Source organism: Heloderma suspectum, chromosome 1, assembly GCF_057233095.1.
Source record: "Heloderma suspectum isolate Gila_16-S chromosome 1, 16-S_ref, whole genome shotgun sequence".
NCBI lineage: Eukaryota > Metazoa > Chordata > Lepidosauria > Squamata > Helodermatidae > Heloderma > Heloderma suspectum.
The window spans coordinates 287,212,139-287,233,304 of NC_139458.1; the positions used below are offsets into that span (position 1 = coordinate 287,212,139).

The 21,166-nt window shown below is 41.8% G+C and overlaps 1 protein-coding gene across 2 annotated transcripts in view; it reads right to left on the reverse strand.

Annotated features, from left to right (window-relative positions):
- Nucleotides 1-8,460: 8,460 nt before the first annotated feature.
- Nucleotides 8,461-21,166, reverse strand: part of GCLC (glutamate-cysteine ligase catalytic subunit) — a 39,993-nt gene continuing 27,287 nt past the window's right edge. For both annotated transcript variants that reach the window (XM_084826825.1, XM_084826824.1), the window contains 6 exons: nt 19,854-19,946; nt 18,291-18,395; nt 12,102-12,183; nt 11,852-11,955; nt 11,182-11,302; nt 8,461-10,538 (listed from right to left, as the gene is read on the reverse strand). In XM_084826825.1, coding sequence (XP_084682951.1) covers nt 10,330-10,538; nt 11,182-11,302; nt 11,852-11,955; nt 12,102-12,183; nt 18,291-18,395; nt 19,854-19,946 — 714 coding nt within the window. In that variant the 3' untranslated portion in view covers nt 8,461-10,329. The remainder of the gene's footprint in view (nt 10,539-11,181; nt 11,303-11,851; nt 11,956-12,101; nt 12,184-18,290; nt 18,396-19,853; nt 19,947-21,166) is intronic.

The window sequence follows — 21,166 nt, forward strand, 5'->3', positions numbered from 1 at the left end:
GATTCATGAAACCTTATGAGCTGCACCACAGTTCGAAAGCATCCATTTTCCAGCGCTCAGCCTTCCATATAGTCCAGCTCTCACAGCCATACATTACTACTGGGAAAACCATAGCTTTGATTAGACGGACCTTTGTCGGCAAGGTGATGTCTCTGCTTCTTCCTATGCTGTCTAGGTTTGCCATAGCTTTCCTCCCAAGGAGCAAGCGTCTTTTAATTTCATGGCTACAGTCACCGTCTGCGGTGATCTTGGAGCCCAAGAAAATAAAATCTGTCACAGCTTCCATTTTTTCCCCTTCTTTATGCCAGGAAGTGATGGGGCCAGATGCCATGATCTTAGTTTTTTTAATGTTGAGTTTCAAAGCAGCTTTTGCACTCTCCTCTTTCACCCTCAACAAGAGGATCTTTAGATCCTCTTCACTTTCTGCCATTAGGGTGGTATCGTCTGCATATCCGAGGTTGTTGATAATTCTCCCGGCAATCTTAATTCCGACCTGTGATTCATCCAACCCGGCGTTTCTCATGATGTAGCAGGAAAAATATGACACATCAAAACTCTCCCCCAGTGTGGCTTCTGTGAGACTTGGCACTATGGCTGTGTGAACTCAATCTACACAATAATTGCCTGCCACCCTTCCTCAAAAGCCTATGTAGTCAATAAAATGCCTCCTCAGAGAACTTTCTCACTCTGGGGTAGCTTGTTTGTCTTTCTAATTCTGCAAAGAGAGGAGGAGCATTTTACCACTTATTAGATGCAGACATTAAGTAAAATGTGTGGTAAAAATAATCATCTTTACCCACCCAAAGACCAACAGATCGGCTATACGTTCAAACACACATAACCATAGAGTGCGTGAGAAGTAAAATTATGTGTATAGCGCTATGCTAAAACTTGCCCTTAAGTTATTTTTTCACCACCTTGTAGGGCGTGCTAATCTCTTCCATTCATAACTAAGTTCTGTGTATCTTGTCAAAAACAGTCACTTTCTAAGCAATGCTGAAATAAGGAACAGCCTGTAACTTTTGGCTGATACCACAGGGGTGAGTAACTTTACAGGGTGTGGCTCGTATTCTTCAGTGACTGCACTGTAGAATTTCTCTCTTTCCCCCTCCTCCTCCTCAAAGGACTCTTGAATGTTTTTCAGACAGCAGATATACAAACATTTTGGAGCTTCGTTTCACAGCTTCCTAACGGATTGGGTAATGAAAAAGAAAAATATTACAAGCGCTAAGTATATTCTTGTTTCAGAAACAAGCAGATGTGATAAACATGTGTGGCAGACAGTTTTAGTTCTGTGCCTAAGCCCTGTCTCGCTTCAAATTTAGCTCTGATTATCACCCAGTATTCAAAATAAAACTTAAGAATGGGTGAAACAGCCCTTAATGCAGGAATGGGAAATCTCAGGTCTGGGGGCCAAATTTGGCCCTCCAGGGTTCCTTGGAGGGCCACACACCCCCCTTCCCCAACTGTTTCCTGGCTTCTGTGCAGTTCTTTTCCCATTCTAAAGGTTCAGATGACTCTCCTCAGACTTACTGGCAGGAAGAGCTTGACGCTAAAATGTGGTGGTATGTTTTGTATTTTTGGCCTCACCCCTTTGGACTTTGGCCCCGCCCACCACTGGAATGCGCCCCCCACGCACTTCTCTGAAGTAGAATTTGGCCCTCAGCTGGAAAAGGTTCCCTACTTCTGCCTTTATGGTTCGTGCATGTCGGGACAACACAACCACAGAGCATGTTAAAATTCCAAGAGTTCACATTTAGGGGCACCGGCTTCAATCGGGGTCATACACGAGTTCACATTTAGGGGCACCGGCTTCAATCGGGGTCATACACGAGGGTACATAGGATATAATGGAGCTAAGGCTTGACCTGCCAGGCCAGCTCTTTCTGCCAGCAACAGCCTATTATTTATGGCAAGGGAGGCAAGTCTCACAAAAAGCAGTGCCTGCTCAGGAAAATTACCCTTACACAGAGTCTATTCACAAGAGGTTCATTTGATACTACAGTTACCAAGAATGGAAGCTGAGCTAGGACGAGTCTCAGCAGTGCAGAAAATGCATCTTAATCTCTCTCCCACAAATATGTAACTGAAAGCATTTTTGAGTGGTGGTTCACAAATGTTATTGCCTCTTTCAAGAGAAAACCGTTTTAGTTGCCCCACAACTGAAATTAAAAACAAAAGGTGAACATTAGCAGCACTGCACATCTTGTCCCAAATCTGGAAGCCATCAAAGCGCAGGGGGAAAAATAGGACACCAATTAGAGTTCCAGAGGCAGACATTCCAGGGAACAAATATTTCAACAGCAAACAGTGTGGTGGCCATACTGAGCCTGAGCAAGATCCACTCTTATGGGAGGAAGAGCACACAATCCACAGCTGGCCTGGATTGCACTGATCTAAAGGACAGTACTTGCATACAAGCTGCTGGCTTATTTCCCTCTCTGAAAACAGTCCTGACCATCCCCATGTATAGGGTTCTGTGAAGAAATGTAATGTGCAAACCGGCTGTGAATATAGAGGTACGCTCTCTGCTGTCAAAGCAGAGCTCCCTGGGGCCATAGCTCAGGGGTAGCGCACATGCTTTACATGCAGAAGGCCTCAGGTCCAATCCCTGGCATCTATCTGCAGGTAGGAAGGAATCATGCCTGAAACCCCGGAGAGCCACTGCTGTCAGCCAGTGTCAACAATACCGGGCTAGATGGACCAAGGGCCTGGCTTAGTATAAGGCAACTTCCTATGTTCTGCAATTGCAGCAGGTTGCTGCAGAGCTGCTTTGATCACAGAATTCACAGCACAGCATACTCACGTAGCACTCACTGGTGCAGTGTATTTCTCCATGCAGTTACCTTCCTAGGGGCATTGGGAGGGATGACACAGAGAACGCCACAACTTAGGGAGATGATCCTCACAGAATGCCACGCCTCCACCCCCACCCCCCAGCAGGCTAGGAAGAGATCAATAACCCTTACAACTTTCTACCTACCTCGCGCTTTTCAGAATCCTAGTTTCAGACAATAGTGAACACTGGTGATTTGGATCCCTTGGTACTAGGCTTTCAGTGCAAGTCTCATGATTCTGGGTGCTGTATTAAAGCTTCACCCTTTCATTTTAAAAACTTCGTACCCATATCATTATGAATATTCGAAAACATGACCTCACGGTGAAAATTAAGAAAGCCAATATGTAGAAATGATTTTACAGGCATCGTTGTTTAAAAGCGTATTCACTACTTTTATCAGGATCTGACTCCTCCATATTCCTTGATTTTTCCATCTCCTTCAAAGATTAGGCTTTGGAAGGTATTCAGTTGCATTATAATGTTAAGAAAAGCACTGCTGCCACCAGCTGGATACTCCTAGTATCACAAACTCTAGTTGTGATTTAAAAAAAGATCACTTGGGTGAAACTACATTATGTTGTGTTGTGTATAGCTGAGCCTATTATTTATTTTTACTTTAGCGTAAGTGTGCACAGCCCCAATTCAGATCAGTACCCACGTGCGCCAGGAGGCAAGGACTAAACCTTTGCTTTTGCCTTCTTAAAAAAATCCCTGTCCAGGAGGTGGAATTTTGGGAAGCAAATGGGTGCAGGGGGTTGGTTTAATTCTTTCCTGGTGAACACTGGTCCCAATCCAAATTGGGGTTATGAGGATTTACTCTAAATTTTAAAGTCTAATGTAAAAACAACAAATGGGCTCAACTATATACTACACTATTAACGTAACATGTAGTTTGACCCTCAGCATAATATTTACCCCTCCCCAACATCACAGTAATTCAAGTCTATGCCCCAACCACTGATGCCGAAGACGCTGAGGTTGATCGGTTCTATGAAGACCTACAATACCTTCTAGCACTAACACCAAAAAAAGATGTCCTCTTCATCATAGGGGATTGGAATGCCAAAGTAGGAAGTCAAGAAATAACCAGGATAACAGGCAAGCATGGCCTTGGTGTACAAAATGAAGCAGGACAAAGGCTAATAGAGTTTTGCCAAGAGAACACGCTGATCATAGCAAACACTCTTTTCCAACAGCATAAGAGGCGACTCTACACATGAACATCACCAGATGGTCACTATCAAAATCAGATTGATTATGTCCTTTGCAGCCAAAGATGGAGAAGCTCTATACAGCCAGTAAAAACAAGACCTGGAGCTGACTGTGGCTCAGATCATGAGCTGCTTCTTGCAAAATGTCAGCTTAAATTGAAGAATGTAGGGAAAACCACTAAACCATTCAGGTATGACCTAAATCATATCCCTTATGAATATGTGAGTGGAGGTGAGGAATAGATTTCAGGGATTAGACCTGATAGACAGAGTGCCTGAGGAACTATGGACGGAGGTCCGTAACATTGTTCAGGAGGCAGCAACGAAATCCATCCCAAAGAAAAAGAAATGCAAGAAAGCAAAGTGGCTGTCTAATGAGGCTTTACAAGTAGCTGAGGAAAGAAGGGAAGCAAAAAGCAAGGGAGAAAGGGGAAGAGATACCCAACTGAATGCAGAGTTCCAGAGAATAGCAAGGAGAGACAAGAAGGCCTTCTTAAATGAACAATGCAAAGAAATTGAGGAAAACAACAGAATGGGAAAGACTAGAGATCTCTTCAAGACAATCGGAGATCTCAAGGGAACGTTTTGTGCAAAGACGGGCATGATAAAGGACAAAGAAGGCAGGGACCTAACAGATGCAGATGAGATTAAGAAGAGGTGGAAAGAAGACACAGAAGAACTATACAGGAAAGATCTGAATGTCCCTGATAGCCATGATAGTGCGCTCACTGAACTTGAGCCGGACATCCTAGAGAGTGAAGTCAAGTGGGACTTAGGAAGCATTAGTAACAACAACGTTAGTGGAGATGACAGTATTCCAGCTGAGCTATTTAAGATTCTAAAAGATGATGCTGTTAAAGTGCTACACTCAATATGCCAACAAATTTGGAACACTCAACAGTGACCACAAGGTCAGTTCAGTTTACTGGACTTACTGGAAAAGGTCAATTCCAAAGGGCAATGCCAAAGAGTGTTCAAATTACCATACAATTGTGCTCATTTCACATGCCAGCAAGGTTATGCTCAAAATCCTACAAGCTAGGCTTCAGCAGTATGTGAACTGAGAACTACTGGAAGTACAAGTTGGGTTTCAAAGAGGCAGAGGAACTAGAGATCAAATCGCCAACATTCGCTGGATCACGGAGAATGCAAGAGAATTCCAGAAAAACATCTATTTCTGCTTCATTGACTACGCTAAAGCCTTTGATTGTGTGGATCACAACAAACTGTGGCAAATTCTTAAAGAGATGGGAGTACACCTTACCTATCTCCTGAGAAACCTGTACGAGGGTCAAGAAGCAACAGTAAGAACCGGACATGGAACAACCGATTGGTTCAAAATTGGGAAAGGAGTACGACAAGGCTGTATATTGTTGCCCTGCTTTTTTAACTTATATGCAGAGTATATCATGAGAAACGCCGGGTTGGATGAATCACAGGTTGGAATTAAGATTGCCAGGAGAATTATCAACAACCTCAGATACGCAGACAATACCACCCTAATGGCAGAAAGTGAAGAGGATCTAAAGAGCCTTTTGTTGAGGGTGAAAGTGGAGAGTGCAAAAGCTGGTTTGAAACACAACATTAAAAAAACTAAAATCATGGCATCTGGCCCCATCACTTCCTGGCATATAGAAGGAGAAGAAATGGAAGCAGCGACAGATTTTACTTTCTTGGGCTCCAAGATCACCGCAGATGGTGACTGTAGCCATAAAATTAAAAGACGCTTGCTCCTTGGGAGGACAGCTATGGCAAACCTAGACAGCATAGTAAGAAGCAGAGACATCACTTTGCCGACAAAGGTTCGTATAATCAAAGCTATGGTTTTCCCAGTAGCAACGTACGGCTGTGAGAGCTGGACTATAAGGAAGGTTGAGCGCCGAAGAATCGACGCTTTCGACCTGTGGTGCTGGAGAAGACTCTTACGAGTCCCCTGGACTGCAAGGAGGTCAAATCAGTCAATCCTAAAGGAAATCAACCCTGAGTCCTCATTGGAAGGACAGATACTGAAGCTGAAGCTCAAATATTTTGGCCACCTAATGCGAAAAGTCACTGGAAAAGACCCTGATGCTGGGAAAGATTGAAGGCAAAAGGAGAAGGGGACGGGCAGAGGATGAGATGGCTAGATAGCATCACTGATGCAATGAATATGGACTAGAGCACACTCCGGGAGAGAGCGGAGGACAGGAAGGTCTGGCGTGCTATGGTCCATGGGGTCACGAAAAGTTGGACACGGCTGAACGACTGAACAACAACAAATCAAGTATTCAGAAGATTCAAGATATCTCATTAAAAATGTCAGCAGGAAAGGAGAATTTGAAGGTGTTTAATCAATTAAGGGAGCAATCCAATGTGGAGAGGCGGCTGCCTCTGAACTCAGAGGTGACCACCTATCCAAATGCAGGACGGGGGGCATGCAGAGGGGATCTTCTCCTTTGCGCTCCGGCTTCCCAGAACTAGTGGCTAGATGGCCAATTTCGGCTGTCTAGCTGCGGGACTTCAAAGTGGGGCGGGGGGAGGCTGGACAACACATAGGAAGTGTCATACCAGCACTTCTGCACTCCCTGCCCCCAGGAACACTGCCTTTTGCTCTGCTCTGTGCTGCTCATCCAACTGCGGAGCCTGGGGATGAACCACACCGCCTACGAGGTGGTGGTTTTCTGGGAACCAACTTCAGAACACTGGCTCCAAGGTCGGTTCCTGGAAACTGAACAATGCTATGGCTGTCAGGCGGCCATACGATTGCACCGTCAGTATATTTTTAAATCACATCTTTTGGAGAGCCAGTGTAGTGTAGTGGTTATGATATTGGACTGGGACTTGAGAGATCCAGGTTCTAGTCCTCACTTGGCCATGAAGCTCGTTGGGTGACTTTGGGCCAGTCATTGACTCTCAGCCTCACCTACCCCACAGGGATGTTGTGAGAGTTAAATGGAGACGAGAACGATGCAAGCTAGCTTGGGTTCCTTGCAAGAGAGAAAAAAAAGGTGGATATAAATGTAATAAATGATCTCATGACTCAGGCACAGAAATACATAAGCATTGTGCTCACAGATTACTGTGCTAGCATGCCAGAAGTTGTAATAATATGGCACTGCTACCAGCCATCCCAGGATGTTATGAAGGTAGGGAAGGGCGTATTGACATTGCAAATGTCTCCAAACTGGGGGAACGGGCATTAAAATGGCAAATGTTGCTCGATGTAAGCAAGTGTAAAGTGATGCACATGGGGCAAAAAATCCTAGCTTCACATATATGCTGATGGGGTGTGAGCTAGTGGTGACTGATCAGGAAAGGGATCTTGGGGTTGTGGTGGACAGCTCGATGTTGACTTAGTGTGCAGCTGCAGTGAAAAAGGCATATTCCATGCTGAGAATCATTAGGAGAGGAACCAAAAATAGAATTCCCAACACCATAATGCCTTTGTTCAAATCTGTGGTGTGACCACACTTGAATACAGATTACAGTGCTGGTCATCACACCTCAAAAAGGTGACTGTAGAGCTAGAAACAGTGCAACAAGGCAACCAAAAGAATTAAGGGGCTGGAGCAACATCCCTACAAGGAGATGTTATAATGTATGAGTCTTTTTTAGCATTGAAACAAAATGAGTAAGGAGAAACATAGCTGGTGTTTAAATTATGCATGCGGTGGAGGAAGTAGATAGGGAGTTTCCTCTCCTCTCATATACTAGAACCCAGGGTCACCCAATGAAGCAAAACAGATTCAGAACAGAGACAAAAGGAGGTATTTCTTCACAACAGTGCGGCGTTAATCTATATATTACTTTCAGTATCAGGGTCAGCATACCATAGGATCACCATAGTAGCTCTTCTTCAGACTGTTGCGCTACCACTTCTGCACAGCTCTCTAGGTCGTATTTTTCATAGAAATCTAGCTCCTTCCTCCTCTCCCCCAACCTCAGAACAGCACACAAGAGGTTCCTGTACTTCGGTGGTATAAACTTCTCTTCCACTCCCACTTCCTCATTTGCTTAACCCATATAAAATAATCCTCCTCCTTCACATGTATGCCCAAGGCCCTCTCCTATGCTGCCCTTATTGTCCAAGGCCTGTGAACTGTTTCCCTACACCTGCCAATCACAATGTGACTCTCCTATTCCTACAAAGACATTTGAGATTTTTATTTCACATTTATGCACCAAGCCCAGCTATATCTTTAGATATGACTAAGCCATCTCTACTCATCAGCAGCTAAGCCAGCCTTCCCCAATGTGATAACCTCCATGTGTTTTAGATATAACTCCCATCAGCCTCAGTCAGCAAGGCCAAAAGTCAAGGACGATGGGAGCTGTAGTACAAAACATCTGGAGGGCACTACATTGGGGAAGGCTGTGCTAAACAAATAGCAACAGCGTATGTAAAAGAAACTCACAGCAACATTTTAGGCTGAATTGACACATTTGCTTTGAATTTTTTAAAGTTTTTTTATTTCAGTTTCTGTGGAAAATATGCATATGAATTAGCTTTACACTCAGACATCCACAATATATAGCATATATTGTTCATTCCACAGATGAGTGAGCCTGTACCACCCCATTTGCATCCTGAAACAAGCATTCCCTAAAGCACACCTATGAACACTGCACAAGTTCTAATCTCTCTACAGGCAAATAGTTCCTGATGTAGTTTTACTGCAATTTTTCCACTGGTTCTGTGTAAGTCATTGCACATTAGGGTATTTATATTTGCTTGTTATTAAGTATTTTATAATCTTTCATAAGGGAAAAGTTACTTACTGTACCCTTACTTTAGGCAGCTAATATTTAAAAGCCTCACCTTTCCTCTGTAAATCTTAGGTATATGTACAATCTCAACAACTGTTTTTAAACTCTAATCAATTCCTTTATGCTTCAGATTCCTGACTCACAGATGTATTAGTGCATTTCATGATTCCTCTTGAGATAATTGTAATAAATTAGAGGATACAGCTCACAGTTATTAAGAGGAACATGTAGCTATGTCACAGAAAAGATGTCACTTAAAAGGAAGCATGAAACATTACAGGATTCATTCTTTTTAAATCATACGTTGCTGGTTGTGCATTGCTGTTTTCCTACCATTTGTTTGGTTTCTTATTTTTGTGCCACACAAATCCAAAGTTTTAGCAGAACTGAAGTTCAAGATGTTTTCGGTTTTTCTTTTTAATGGGGAAGTGTGTGATTTGAACTTCTGCACATATTGGAAGGAGTGCCTGCATCATACATGACAAATATAGTGGAGGTGGGGAGTAGAGTGAGATATCTGCCTGCTATTTTATCATGGCAACAGGGTCTTATACCTATGTAAAACATATTGACTGGGTCTTGGAATTCAGGGGGGAAAGAATATTGTAGCCATTTTAGCTTAAAAGGAAAAAAGATGAATACTCAAGAATAAAAGCAAAGTACCATCTATACACTTTGACCAAAGACCATGGTGGTTCCAATTAATAAAGTTGCTCCTCAAATGTTAGCCTACATGTCTGAGCCTCAGGTGAAGCTTGTCCCAGAGGCTCTAGCTATTAAGAATCAAGATAAATTATACATGCATGATGCCACTGACTGAAGCTAACAGACTTGTGGCAAGGGCAAACACGTAGCACAGGAACATACTGATTTATACCCCCAATTTAGTTAAGGGGAAGTACTTTGGATGTATTATACTCATTGACAGCAGTAAGACCAGCATCTACTTAACTCTACTTTGTGAACTGGGCTGCTTGACTGCAAATGTGAATCCAGTGGTGTCAGTACGACTTCTGCCAGTAATTTCAGCAGGATTGAGACTGCACCATATTCTCATAGCAGAATGGGAAAAATATCTATGTGAATCAGGTTCTGAATTTTCCTTTAAAATACAGTAGATTATTCAGTGCATTCCAGGTAACAAAAGTCAGAGTAAACATTCAACGTCTGGAATGCGCGAAATATACAAGTACCAATACAGTACCTTTACAAAGGTGTTTGATAACAGTGAATTTTTCCAGAATAAGCATATAAAAAGTTATAAGCTGGTTCACAATGACTTTCAGTATGTTATTAAAATACATTGATGTTAAATCAAAAATATTTTACTATTTACATGTACACAGTATAAACCTTAAATATAAGAATATGCCTATTGTAGGAAGTTTTAAGAGAATATTTAGGCAGATTGGCCCATCTTATAGTGCAGTAGAACCATTTTTGGTCTTTACACTATGAAACTGCAGAATTCACCAGTAATGTAGTTACAGCAGAGAATGTTTCATACTTTGCATACCAGATTAAAGACTTTCATCAAAAAGTGCTAGTTTTAGTTCCACTGTATTTTACTTTGTTAAAGCCTACTCCAAGCAGCTCTGGGCACTCAACTTGCTCTTGTGCAATTTGGTTGCATTTCCACATCAGGCTGTAGTTCATTTCTTCTGTGATCACACTATCATGTTTGTATTCTGGATGGTTCGCAACAAACTCTCGCATCCAACGTGCAGCTGTCATTAATTCTCCTGGTAGAGTAAGCGGGGAGCAAGTCACACATTGTACATATTCACATTTCCTTATATACTGTATGAATACAGTTCCTTCCTTTTACTTCGTATTTAAGAATTGGCTTACTTTACAAAGCCTTCTTTCAACTCAACATTAAATACAAACTACAAGGTACTGGTTCCACAAAAACAACCAATGTATTGAATGCAAAGTATGCAAATACAGTATTCATTGAGTCTAAGCACACAACACCACTTTTAGATATTTAACACACCACACTGTAAAACGAATTCTCTCAATTTTCTATTCCCAACAATATTCAGTGATGCGCAAAATGTTTTCCACTACTGAATTTTTCTGCATAAAAATGCTATTTCTGAATGCATTTTCCCATAAAAGGGGTAACAGTGAACAGGCAAACTATCAATAAGATTTGTAATTAACCTTTTTAACAATTAAAAGTTGTATTTAACCTTTCCAGGTGACTATCACACACTTGTCTATTTATAAAATACAGAATGGGATAAATTAAAGCCATAAGCAGAAATAATGAAAACATGCTCCAAAAGATGCTAATCTATTTAAGACATTCAAAAACTTTCCAATTCAATATTTTCCAGAAAATACACATCGCTGGCTACATTAACAGTGTTTTCATACCTGATGCTCTCTTTTTTATTAGTTTCAGGTAGTTTAGAATGCTGCACCTTGTATCCACATCCACTTCCATATTTTCAAGGTAAGAGTTTAAAATTGGAATTAATCCAGGAAATACACCCTCCTGTAAGATGCAGACCACAGTTGAAATAAAAATACTTGAAACCCATCATTTCATTTTTCAAGGGATTCTCACACTATCATAAAATCTTAAGATAACAATTATTTCAAGACCCCCTAAAGGCCAAATCAAAATGCAAGATACAGCAGCTCTCTCTCTTGTTCCATCCTCAGCTGAAGGAAACCCAAATCAGAATTTACTGCCTACCTGCTTTAGGTCTGCATTCCAACTCTTAACCCCTCCCCCTATCAAATCTGTGAGAGAGGGCTAAGGAAATGGAAAGGTTGCCTCAAAACTCCCAACCTATTGATAAATAATGACTGAAAAATTCCAGAGGAGATAGAATCATAGAATAGTAGGGTTGGAAGGGGCCTACAAGGCCATCGAGTTCAACCCCCGGATGGGTGGGTACTGCAATGAGTGCAAATGGCTGTACCAAGAACCAGAACACCAAGACAATATAATAGGAAAGAGTGTACCCTCCTCCTGTAAACTATGGCTGTTGTAAGAACTTATTGCTGCCCTGTCCAAAATGCAGAAAATTGTTCTCACCTTCCCATTGATTATTGTATCTATGCTCATTAAGGTATACTCTTCTGCATCTGTTTCTGTACCATTTTGAGCTGGGCCACATCCATCCACTACAGCATTGCCAACTTTTCAAAGGAAGATAGATGGCATGGGGGGGGGCGGCGGGGGGGGGGGGAGGGAACACAGAACATCCAGAGAAGGCAATTAGTTTCATCTTTATTTTATGCTTAAGTGTCTAGTAAAATCAGACTGCAAACAAGCAGCGGCATACCTTTACAAATGTCTTTTCTGAAATAAAACATGCCCTGCCGGACAGCATCCCGTTTCTGAGCTACTTTCATGTTCTCATCCACCTAATAAAGGGAGATTGGGGGGAAAAGTTATACTGGATTCCTTGGGGAAGAAAAGTGTTTGCACTCTAGTTTTGTGGGTTTGGGAAACTTTGTTTCATTGGGATGATTTTCACGGCTGGTTTTCTGAATGTATAAAAACATTAGGATGAACCAGAAGCCATCTCTATGATCACAGCTGGAGTTCTTCCAACAGACTATCATGGGAATGGCTGATGGCTCAAACAATTCTCTCCACACCGTTGTTTTACTCAGGTATACAACCACAAGGAAGAATTAAAGAATTTGGGCCTGCTTTGACCTATTCACTTACTAATGTAAAAAGAGGGGAACCAGCTAAACCCCACTCAGAAACGATTTTAAGAGATTTTTGAGAGGTTAACATTCACAAAGAACCAGTGATCATCTCAAAAGGTTGGTAAATGACATGTTTTCCTTTCATGTCTTTTGCATGCAGAAAGTCCTAGGTTCAATCCCTACCATCTCCAGTTAAAAGGCTCAGGTAGCAGTTGATGTGAAAGACCTCTGCTTGAGATCCTACCAGTCAGAGGGGACAATAGTGGGCTAGATGGACCAATGGTCTGACATGTTATAAGGCAGTTTCCTATGTTCCCTGTATTTGCACTATCAAGCAGTGTCACCACTCTATTCTAGAGAACAGAGTTTCTTCAGTGTGATGATCAGTTATGGCGGAAAAGACTTCCTGAGGGAGAGTTTGCCTACAGAACTGTGCAGCATCAGAGAAACATTAGGCGTATTTCCAGAGCACAGTTTAAGTTCATTCTCAGTAACATTAACAACCCCAAAGCCTGGCCTGGCCAGCATCCTGCTTAAGGAAAGTGCAACCCATACAACATTTCCTAGAATTATCTGGAAGACACAGGGGTTCCATGACAAATAAAGTTTTGAAAACCACTGAATTCAGAGTACATTGTTAGTGGTAGGCCAGCTATCAAAATGATTCTCAAAGTAACTTCCCCATTTGATTTTTTTTTAAAGATGCAATCATGTTCTTTGGGGAAGTGAGACTGTAGAATTATGAAGAGGATCTCTACTGTTTCGAAAAGTTACGAGTCACATCAATTCATCCGTTAATATATTAGGGTTGCACATTTGTGCTACATGGAGGTGAAAAAATCCTATCCCTGCAATTAATTTATAAACTTAATCTGATGTAGTAGACTGTAGTCCACAAAAGCTTATGCCATAATAAATTTATCAGTCTTTAAGGTGCCACAAGATGATGTTTTTAATCTGTGAATGTTCACCTTTTTTCATATGTGCTCTTAGCAATTGTTTGCCTGACCTGCTGCTTCGTAGCCATTTTCCCCTTAGGTTAGGTCTTCTAATTAACCTGGGGCCATCTACATGGCACCACTTTCAACTCCATCATAACTGTTTAGCATTGCAGCTGCGAATTAACTTCTGTTGCGGTACACGTGCGACTTACTGCTGACTTCTCCAACAGAAACATCTACTGTTGTGCCCTGTCTGACACATGGCCGTTAAAGCGAAGTTCCTTTGTGCAGCTGCAAAGGAACAGGGAGGAACGGGGAAGAGTGAAAAGGCATCACAGAGTGACGCAATCACTAAGCACACCTACCCCACGCCCACCGCAAATTGCGAAGTCGGTTTGAGGAAAGGACAGACAGCTCAGCAACCATGGTAAACCTGTAGCAAGCTAAAAAAATTGCAGCAAAATGCCTCTGTGGAACTCTGTATTTTCCCTGTGAGAACCACGGTTTGGCTGCTAAGTGGCAATGGTGCCATATGTCTCGAAGGTCCTCAGACCACAGCAGCCCTGGGGTAAATGGCTCATGTAGATGGGGCCATGATCTCAGCACTATATAACTAGATTTGACTATGTGATATTGCTGTGGATGACATGATGCTGACTGGGAGCAAGGGCAATGTTTCTGGACTGGTGACTACAGCTGATCAGTCAAATACCCAAGTAGCTACTTTAGAGGCAAAACTTTCCCATCCCTCAGCTTCTCTGATTTGCTTTTGGCTCAGTACTAACATCTATAAAAAAATACCTATAGACTAACAGGGAATTTGGGGTTCAGTTATGGGCCCCAATAGGTGGGGCATTGGTTGGACTTTCACAGTACTGTTGTTTGCAACCTCCACCCCCATTCCCCCTGGCCTTAAATTGGATCTACCTTTCTGGACATAAAGCAACCAAAATCTCATTCAGGACATTGTAAGAAACACATTGACCTTGTTCATATGACACAACAACCCACAATGGGTTGTCACCCTTTTTTGTTTCAGAACAAGCAAGGCTTGTTGCGTTTATCTGAACCTGGCAGGATGGCTTAAGCATGTTAACCATGCACAAAGGGAAGAACATGTGCCACTATTTGGGGATGGTAGGGGAATAATATATATTGGTGGGGCAGCAATCACACAAGAAAGAAAGAAAAGAAAACCTTCTAGCCCTAATGTCAGGGTTTTGAAGATTAAAGGTACTTAGCATTAAGCAGCTAGCACCACTATGATCTCTGAGAAATTTGGAAAGGGTGTGTATGAGAGTCAGCTCTCCTTTTGTTTGGTCCATGGTCTTATATCAATCAGGTGATAACAATATTGCTGGCTTGTAAGACTTGTTTGTAAAGACTAAAAATACTCTAACGTAACTCCATCTGCCCTCAGAGAGAGAGACAGACTCTTATACACAGGCAAATTACTGCAGTTCCTCTGTTACAATGTATTAAGATGATTCACTGGCTTCAACCAACTGGTTTATAATTGTTTCTTTTCCAGAGTTGACAATGATGTGTACACACACTTAAAAAAATTATTCTAAAATTTATAATCAAACAAGACAGTCTATGTGTGGGCTATCTTGGTGACGAACAGATTCTGAGCTCTTTGGGGCACAGAGATGGATACTAAGGAAATTGATGTAAGCCACTCTGAACTCACAGGATACAAATAAAATATAATCTCTGATAGTCCTTACGAATATGGTCTTGTAGAATGGCAGGATAAAAGCCTATTAAATAAAATTAAAGCCAGATAGCAAGACAGCAAACTACTCAACACCCAAAAACTTAATGTGATTTGTCTGTTGCCATGTGTCAATACAAAAGCCTTTCTGAACACACGATTTTTACTATCCCCTTGAAGGCTGCCAGCAAGCTAGCCAGGCTGATCTTCCCTAAGTAAGATGTTCCACAGAGAAGGGACCACCATGGATAAGATGATACTTGCCTCACCTCAGATGGCAGTGGCACCTGAAACAGAGCTTTCCCTTATGTTGGCTTCTGGGACTTTTGGCTCCTCCCTTCAACTAAACACCATTTTCCTCTTTTCTTTACTTTTCAGGCCACTGTCTATAGTGTTCTTTTTCCTGCGACAAGCCTTCCTAGGACTCTTTTTCTTCACAGCATGTAGTCTCTTGGGACTTTAAATGCTGTGAAGTTTCTTCAGAATCCTCTCCTGTCTCAGTTCCTGGACTCTTTTGCCTCTTTCCTTAAGTCTCATCCTCCATCTACCCCTCTTCTTCCTCTTTCTCAGTATCTTGCCTACACTGCACCTTTCACATTTCCTTCAGCTTTCTTGGTAGTTCGCTCTCCTACATCCTGGGAGAGTAAGACACTTCATCGTCTTAACCCTCAGCTCATCACATGTGAGTCTTTAATTTTAGCCAAATGGACAATTTTCAAAGACATTGGGTTGCAAACTATTTAGCCCTTTCAACAACAATATTCCATAACAACTGAGTCAATTGGTTTCTGAAGCTTAATTGCCACAAGTGCAATCCAATACGGATTGTGTCTTGAATTTGTTTTTCAGGTATATGTAGATGACAGTTTCAAGACCTCTCAACTAGCTGGGCAAAGCATTTTTCTTCTTTTTTAAAAAAAGGGAAACTCAAATGCTCACCTATGACATATCCAGGAGATGGAGCTTTAAGAAAAAAATATCACAAGAGTCCTGATAACGGACTAACTGGCAACAATGCTAACTGAGCAAATATGTTTATATTTCTGCTTCCAAAAAAGTAGGAATATGAAGTACAAATATTTTCACCACAATGTCACATCTCCTAACACAAACACATCCTGAACATAAATACAATGGCTTCCTAACTTCCACTCCATGAAGACAATGATGTGCTGGGCATGGGGCTAGAGCAGGAAGGCGCAAATCACCAAAAATCAGGGACAAGTGCCTTAGCTCATGAACACCTTTGGATCCAAATGATTCCTTCTGGAAGAGGAAATTAATAATGGGATGGATCCAAAAGTTGTTGTTCAGTCGTTCAGTCGTGTCTGACTCTTCGTGACCCCATGGACCATAGCACGCCAGACCTTCCTGTCCTCCGCTCTCTCCCGGAGTGTCCTCAAGTTCATATTCATTGCATCGGTGATGCTATCTAGCCATCTCATCCTCTGCCATCCCCTTCTCCTTTTGCCTTCAATCTTTCCCAGCATCAGGGTCTTTTCCAGAGAGTTTCCTCTTCGCATTAGGTGGCCAAAATCTTTGAGCTTCAGCTTCAGTATCTGTCCTTCCAATGAGCAGTCAGGGTTGATTTCCTTTAGGATGGACTGATTTGACCTCCGTGCAGTCCAGGGGACTCGTAAGAATCTTCTCCAGCACCACAGTTCGAAAGCATCAATTCTTCGGCGCTCAGCCTTCCTTATAGTCCAGCTCTCACAGCCATACGTTACTATTGGGAAAACCATAGCTTTGATTATATGAACCTTTGTCGGCAAAGTGATGTCTCTGCTTCTTACTATGCTGTCTAGGTTTGCCATAGCTGTCCTCCCAAGGAGCAAGCGTCTTTTAATTTCATGGCTACAGTCACCGTCTGCGGTGATCTTGGAGCCCAAGAAAATAAAATCTGTCACTGCTTCCATTTCTTCCCCTTCTATATGCCAGGAAGTGATGGGGCCAGATGCCATGATCTTAGTTTTTTTAATGTTGAGTTTCAAACTAGCTTTTGCACTCTCCTCTTTCACCCTCAACAAGAGGCTCTTTAGATCCTCTTCACTTTCTGCCATTAGGGTGGTATCGTCTGCATATCTGAAGTTGTTGATAATTCTCCTGGCAATCTTAATTCCAACCTGTGATTCATCCAACCCGGCGTTTCTCATGATGTACTCTGCATATAAGTTAAATAAGCAGGGCAACAATAGTTTTGGATCCATCCCATTATTAACAAGTTAGCCACTCTGATTTTAAATTATGCTTTTTCAATATGATGTGTTTAAGACTAGGATATTAGAGAAATTGATCTTGAATGCAGTACAACTATGCCATCATTTAGCAGCTTTGGAAAGGATGCATTTAGTGCACAGCATGACAGAATCTCTTCTCTAAAGGTGGAATTGCTTCTTCTCAACACAGGACTGACATTTCTGGCAGCAGCCCTCTATCAAGTTCTCTCCCACTCTCCCTGTAATGATGTGAGACAATTACCTCACATCATCACATTGTATGACTACCACCCCAAGTCTTATCAATGGCTGCTGCCAGGGACATGATACCTTTCATTATGGTGTGTGTGTGTGTGTGGGGGGGGGGATAAAAGAACAAGCATTTAAATAAAATGGGTAGGGCACCAAAGGCCGAAAGAGCGGATGGCCTCTCATGCATCTGATCTTTGTCCTCCCAAACACCATGTCACTGGTGGCTGCAGTGTGCGGGGTTACTGGCCAAAACCAGCAGGGACAGAGGTAGAAGAAGAAAGCTTGTGTCAACGGAGCTTCTCCACCCAATTTTAGGCAACTCCTCACTCCCACTGCAGCTTTGCACAACACAACCCACACTGTTTAAGAGGCTCCTCTGACCCTCCAGAAAGGCTTTTTGGGGGTGGAGAAGATCAGGTGTGCAAGTGGGCCTTCCAGCAACACAACCTTGGGTCCCAAACAATTTATGGAATTTAGTTTTTAAAAGTCAAGCAAAAAGCGATTACAAAATCATATACATATAAATAAATTAGATATAAAAAAATAAATCTGACAGAAAGGGGACAATAAGTACTTTAACTCAATTCTCACCTTATAAACTAAATAGGTAGGAGAATATGAACACTTCCCTCCTTCTGAACATCACAATTTAACACACTAGATGGAGGAAGAGAACGACACTCTTACCTTGGACAAAGGAATTAGAAAATCCAGTTTGTATGAGAGAATGACTCGGGTCAGCAGCACAACAAACACAACATATGCAGAGTTTTCAAAGTCTGTTAATTGGACCTAGTTATCAAGAAGTATCAGAAATGAGATTGACAAGTGTGTCAAGAAAAACACACACAAACAGCTGTGCAGTAAGTTCACAATCTGAAATCTTTTAAAATCTGACACACAGTCTGTACAGATGTGCAAATGCCACTTTGCGCTGCAATTTTACCCAGAAGAGAAGAGACTGGAACCAGATCTTGGCCTCATGCCCTCTTTCACAATGGGAAGAAGGTACTGACTGAATCACGAAGACCCCATGTCTACTTTGGCATAGAGTATCCCCAGTCCTGCAAGACTAAACTCTCTAAACATGGAATCTCTGGTCAACACTGAAGGACATAATGGATAAGTGCATATGCTGGAGACCAGATCTCTATAAAATCTTGGGAGATAAATGGTATCTGTAGAGTTTCAAAATTTGGTAGGACATCATTATTAATTGTATAATAAAGCTATAAAGTAAGGTTTTTCAGCTTTCTATCTCCTTTGTCGCTAAATATGCATCTGTTTAAAGTGGGAAACTAATTTATAGGCCAAAGTTAGGCATCCCTGCAGAGACTTGCTCTGCTCTATACTTCCTTCTGAAAAATCCATACTTGCCAACGATTGCCAATATGGCTATAGATTCTAGTATGGCCAAAGTAGTGACACTTGCAGAAGTACACACGTTTTTCTTTTACATATTTAGAAGCTAGATCTTGTGCAAGATTATATTCTGAAGACAAAATTAAGCAATGATATAAAAATTCTGGTTCTTTGTAATTTGAAGGCGTTCCTGGTTAAGACTGGGACAGAGTTCAACCCAGCAGGCATTGAAATTGGTGGCAGAACTACCATTGATTTAAATGGAACTGAACTGCACACCTTATTAAAACTTAAGACAGTTATATGAGTTACTATAAAGCAAGGATAGGGTACTTCTGGCCCATGGGCCAGATTCGACCCCCGGGGGTTCCTCATCCATCCCACAAGCTTCTTCTGCTGTTAATGCTGATCAATAAGCAGGGATAGGACTACATTTAAAGGCAATTAAACTTTAAATACCCTGCACAGAACTGAGCATATTTTTTTGGCAGGCATGAAGTCTGTTTCATAAAATTGCAGGCATGAGAGCTGTTGCATTGGGGCTTACTCCTGAGCAGTAGTCTTGCTTAGAACTGAGCAGTGCTTTGCAGACATGAAAGCTGATTGCTGCACTGAGGCTTATTCCTGAGTATACATGCATAGAATTGAGCTGTTTTTGATGCCTGGCAGGAAAGCACCCAAATTGATAACTACCTGGCCCACCCATTCCATTCTGGATTCCATTTTGGAAAGCAGTCCTTGAGACTTCAATCCCTGTACCAAAAAAAAGGTTCTCCAACCCTGCTTTAAAGATATGAACAATATGGCTAGAGTGTCATGGACACTTCCAACTCTGTACTGAGGTTTTCATTCACAGCATAATCTACTGAACATGCATATATTCCTTACCTCCATTGGTCTGAACTCAACTCTCCATCCAATATCTGAATTTGGAGGAGGTGGCTTAAATCTCATTGTCTGCCAGTTTGTTGACTGAATATTCTACAAGAGGCAAAATATACATTAAAGCTATGAATTCAAATTGCTCTTCATAAAAATTCAAATCTCCCACACCCAAGACAATGAAGTGATCTGACGTTCAGAAAGTCATGATAAAAGCAGTAAGCTATGAAACTGCAGAGTCACACTATCTGTGCTAATGAAGCACAGAAGAGACCACATACGTGAAGATGTTCAGAGTACTTCATGGAAAGTCATTCTCATATTTGTTCTGATGTTATTAACCAATGACTATGGGAAGCATAATATCCCAAATGCTAGCTGTACAACAGAATAACGTTAAAACACAATAATAAAATGTCTTATAGCTGCTCTCTAGACCGAAGTATTATAAATGATCCTGGCATCTCCAGGTTGGGCTAAGAAAGAATCCTGCATGAAACCCTGGAGAGATTCTGCCAGTCAGTGTTGACAATCCTGGGCTAGATGAACCAACGGCCTGACACAGTATAAGGCAGCTTCCTATGACTCCAGCTTGGCATGATGCCTGAAACATCTTGTCTGTACTTGTCACCCTGGTGCCCTCCATTCAGTGCTAGGGTAAGGTAATACTCAAGAAGCTCCGTATAAAGTGTAGCCAAATACTTCTAAAACTCAAGTGTGTGTATAGCAATCTCTCAATATTAGCTTAAATGATATTCAAACATGAAAGCGATGTGGTTTATTAAGATAAACTTAGACATTTTATATGGTAGGGGTGTGCTTTGAATTTGCCCAAATCCAGAACGAAACTGGGCGGATTCAGAAGATGTCTGAACTACAGTAGGGCTCCTCCGAAGTGGACCAAATCCAAATCTGAACACTTCTGAAGATTTGGAGAAACACAGAGACACAAACAGTGGGACTGCCAATGACAGTCCTACACAGAGTAGACCCATTTGTACTTGCACAATAAGGTTTGCACACACTTTGTGGTTTTCCACTACCAGTGCTTCACTATATAATTCAGTGCAGCCCTTGGCAGATTGCTCATTCCACTAAGAGTGCAGATTTTCTCCTTTTCTTCCCTTCTTTTGCATCGTGTCAGATCAGTTACATCAGAACTCTTTAAACACTGGCTTATGCTCTGAACAATTATCCATGTGTTTAGATGTTTTTGTTGCACTTTGCTCTTCTACTAGTACCTGACAGCTGGAATCTAGAACTTTCCCCTGCCTTCAAAATGGGCAGTGAAGTATCTTATACACTTCTAACACTGGTAC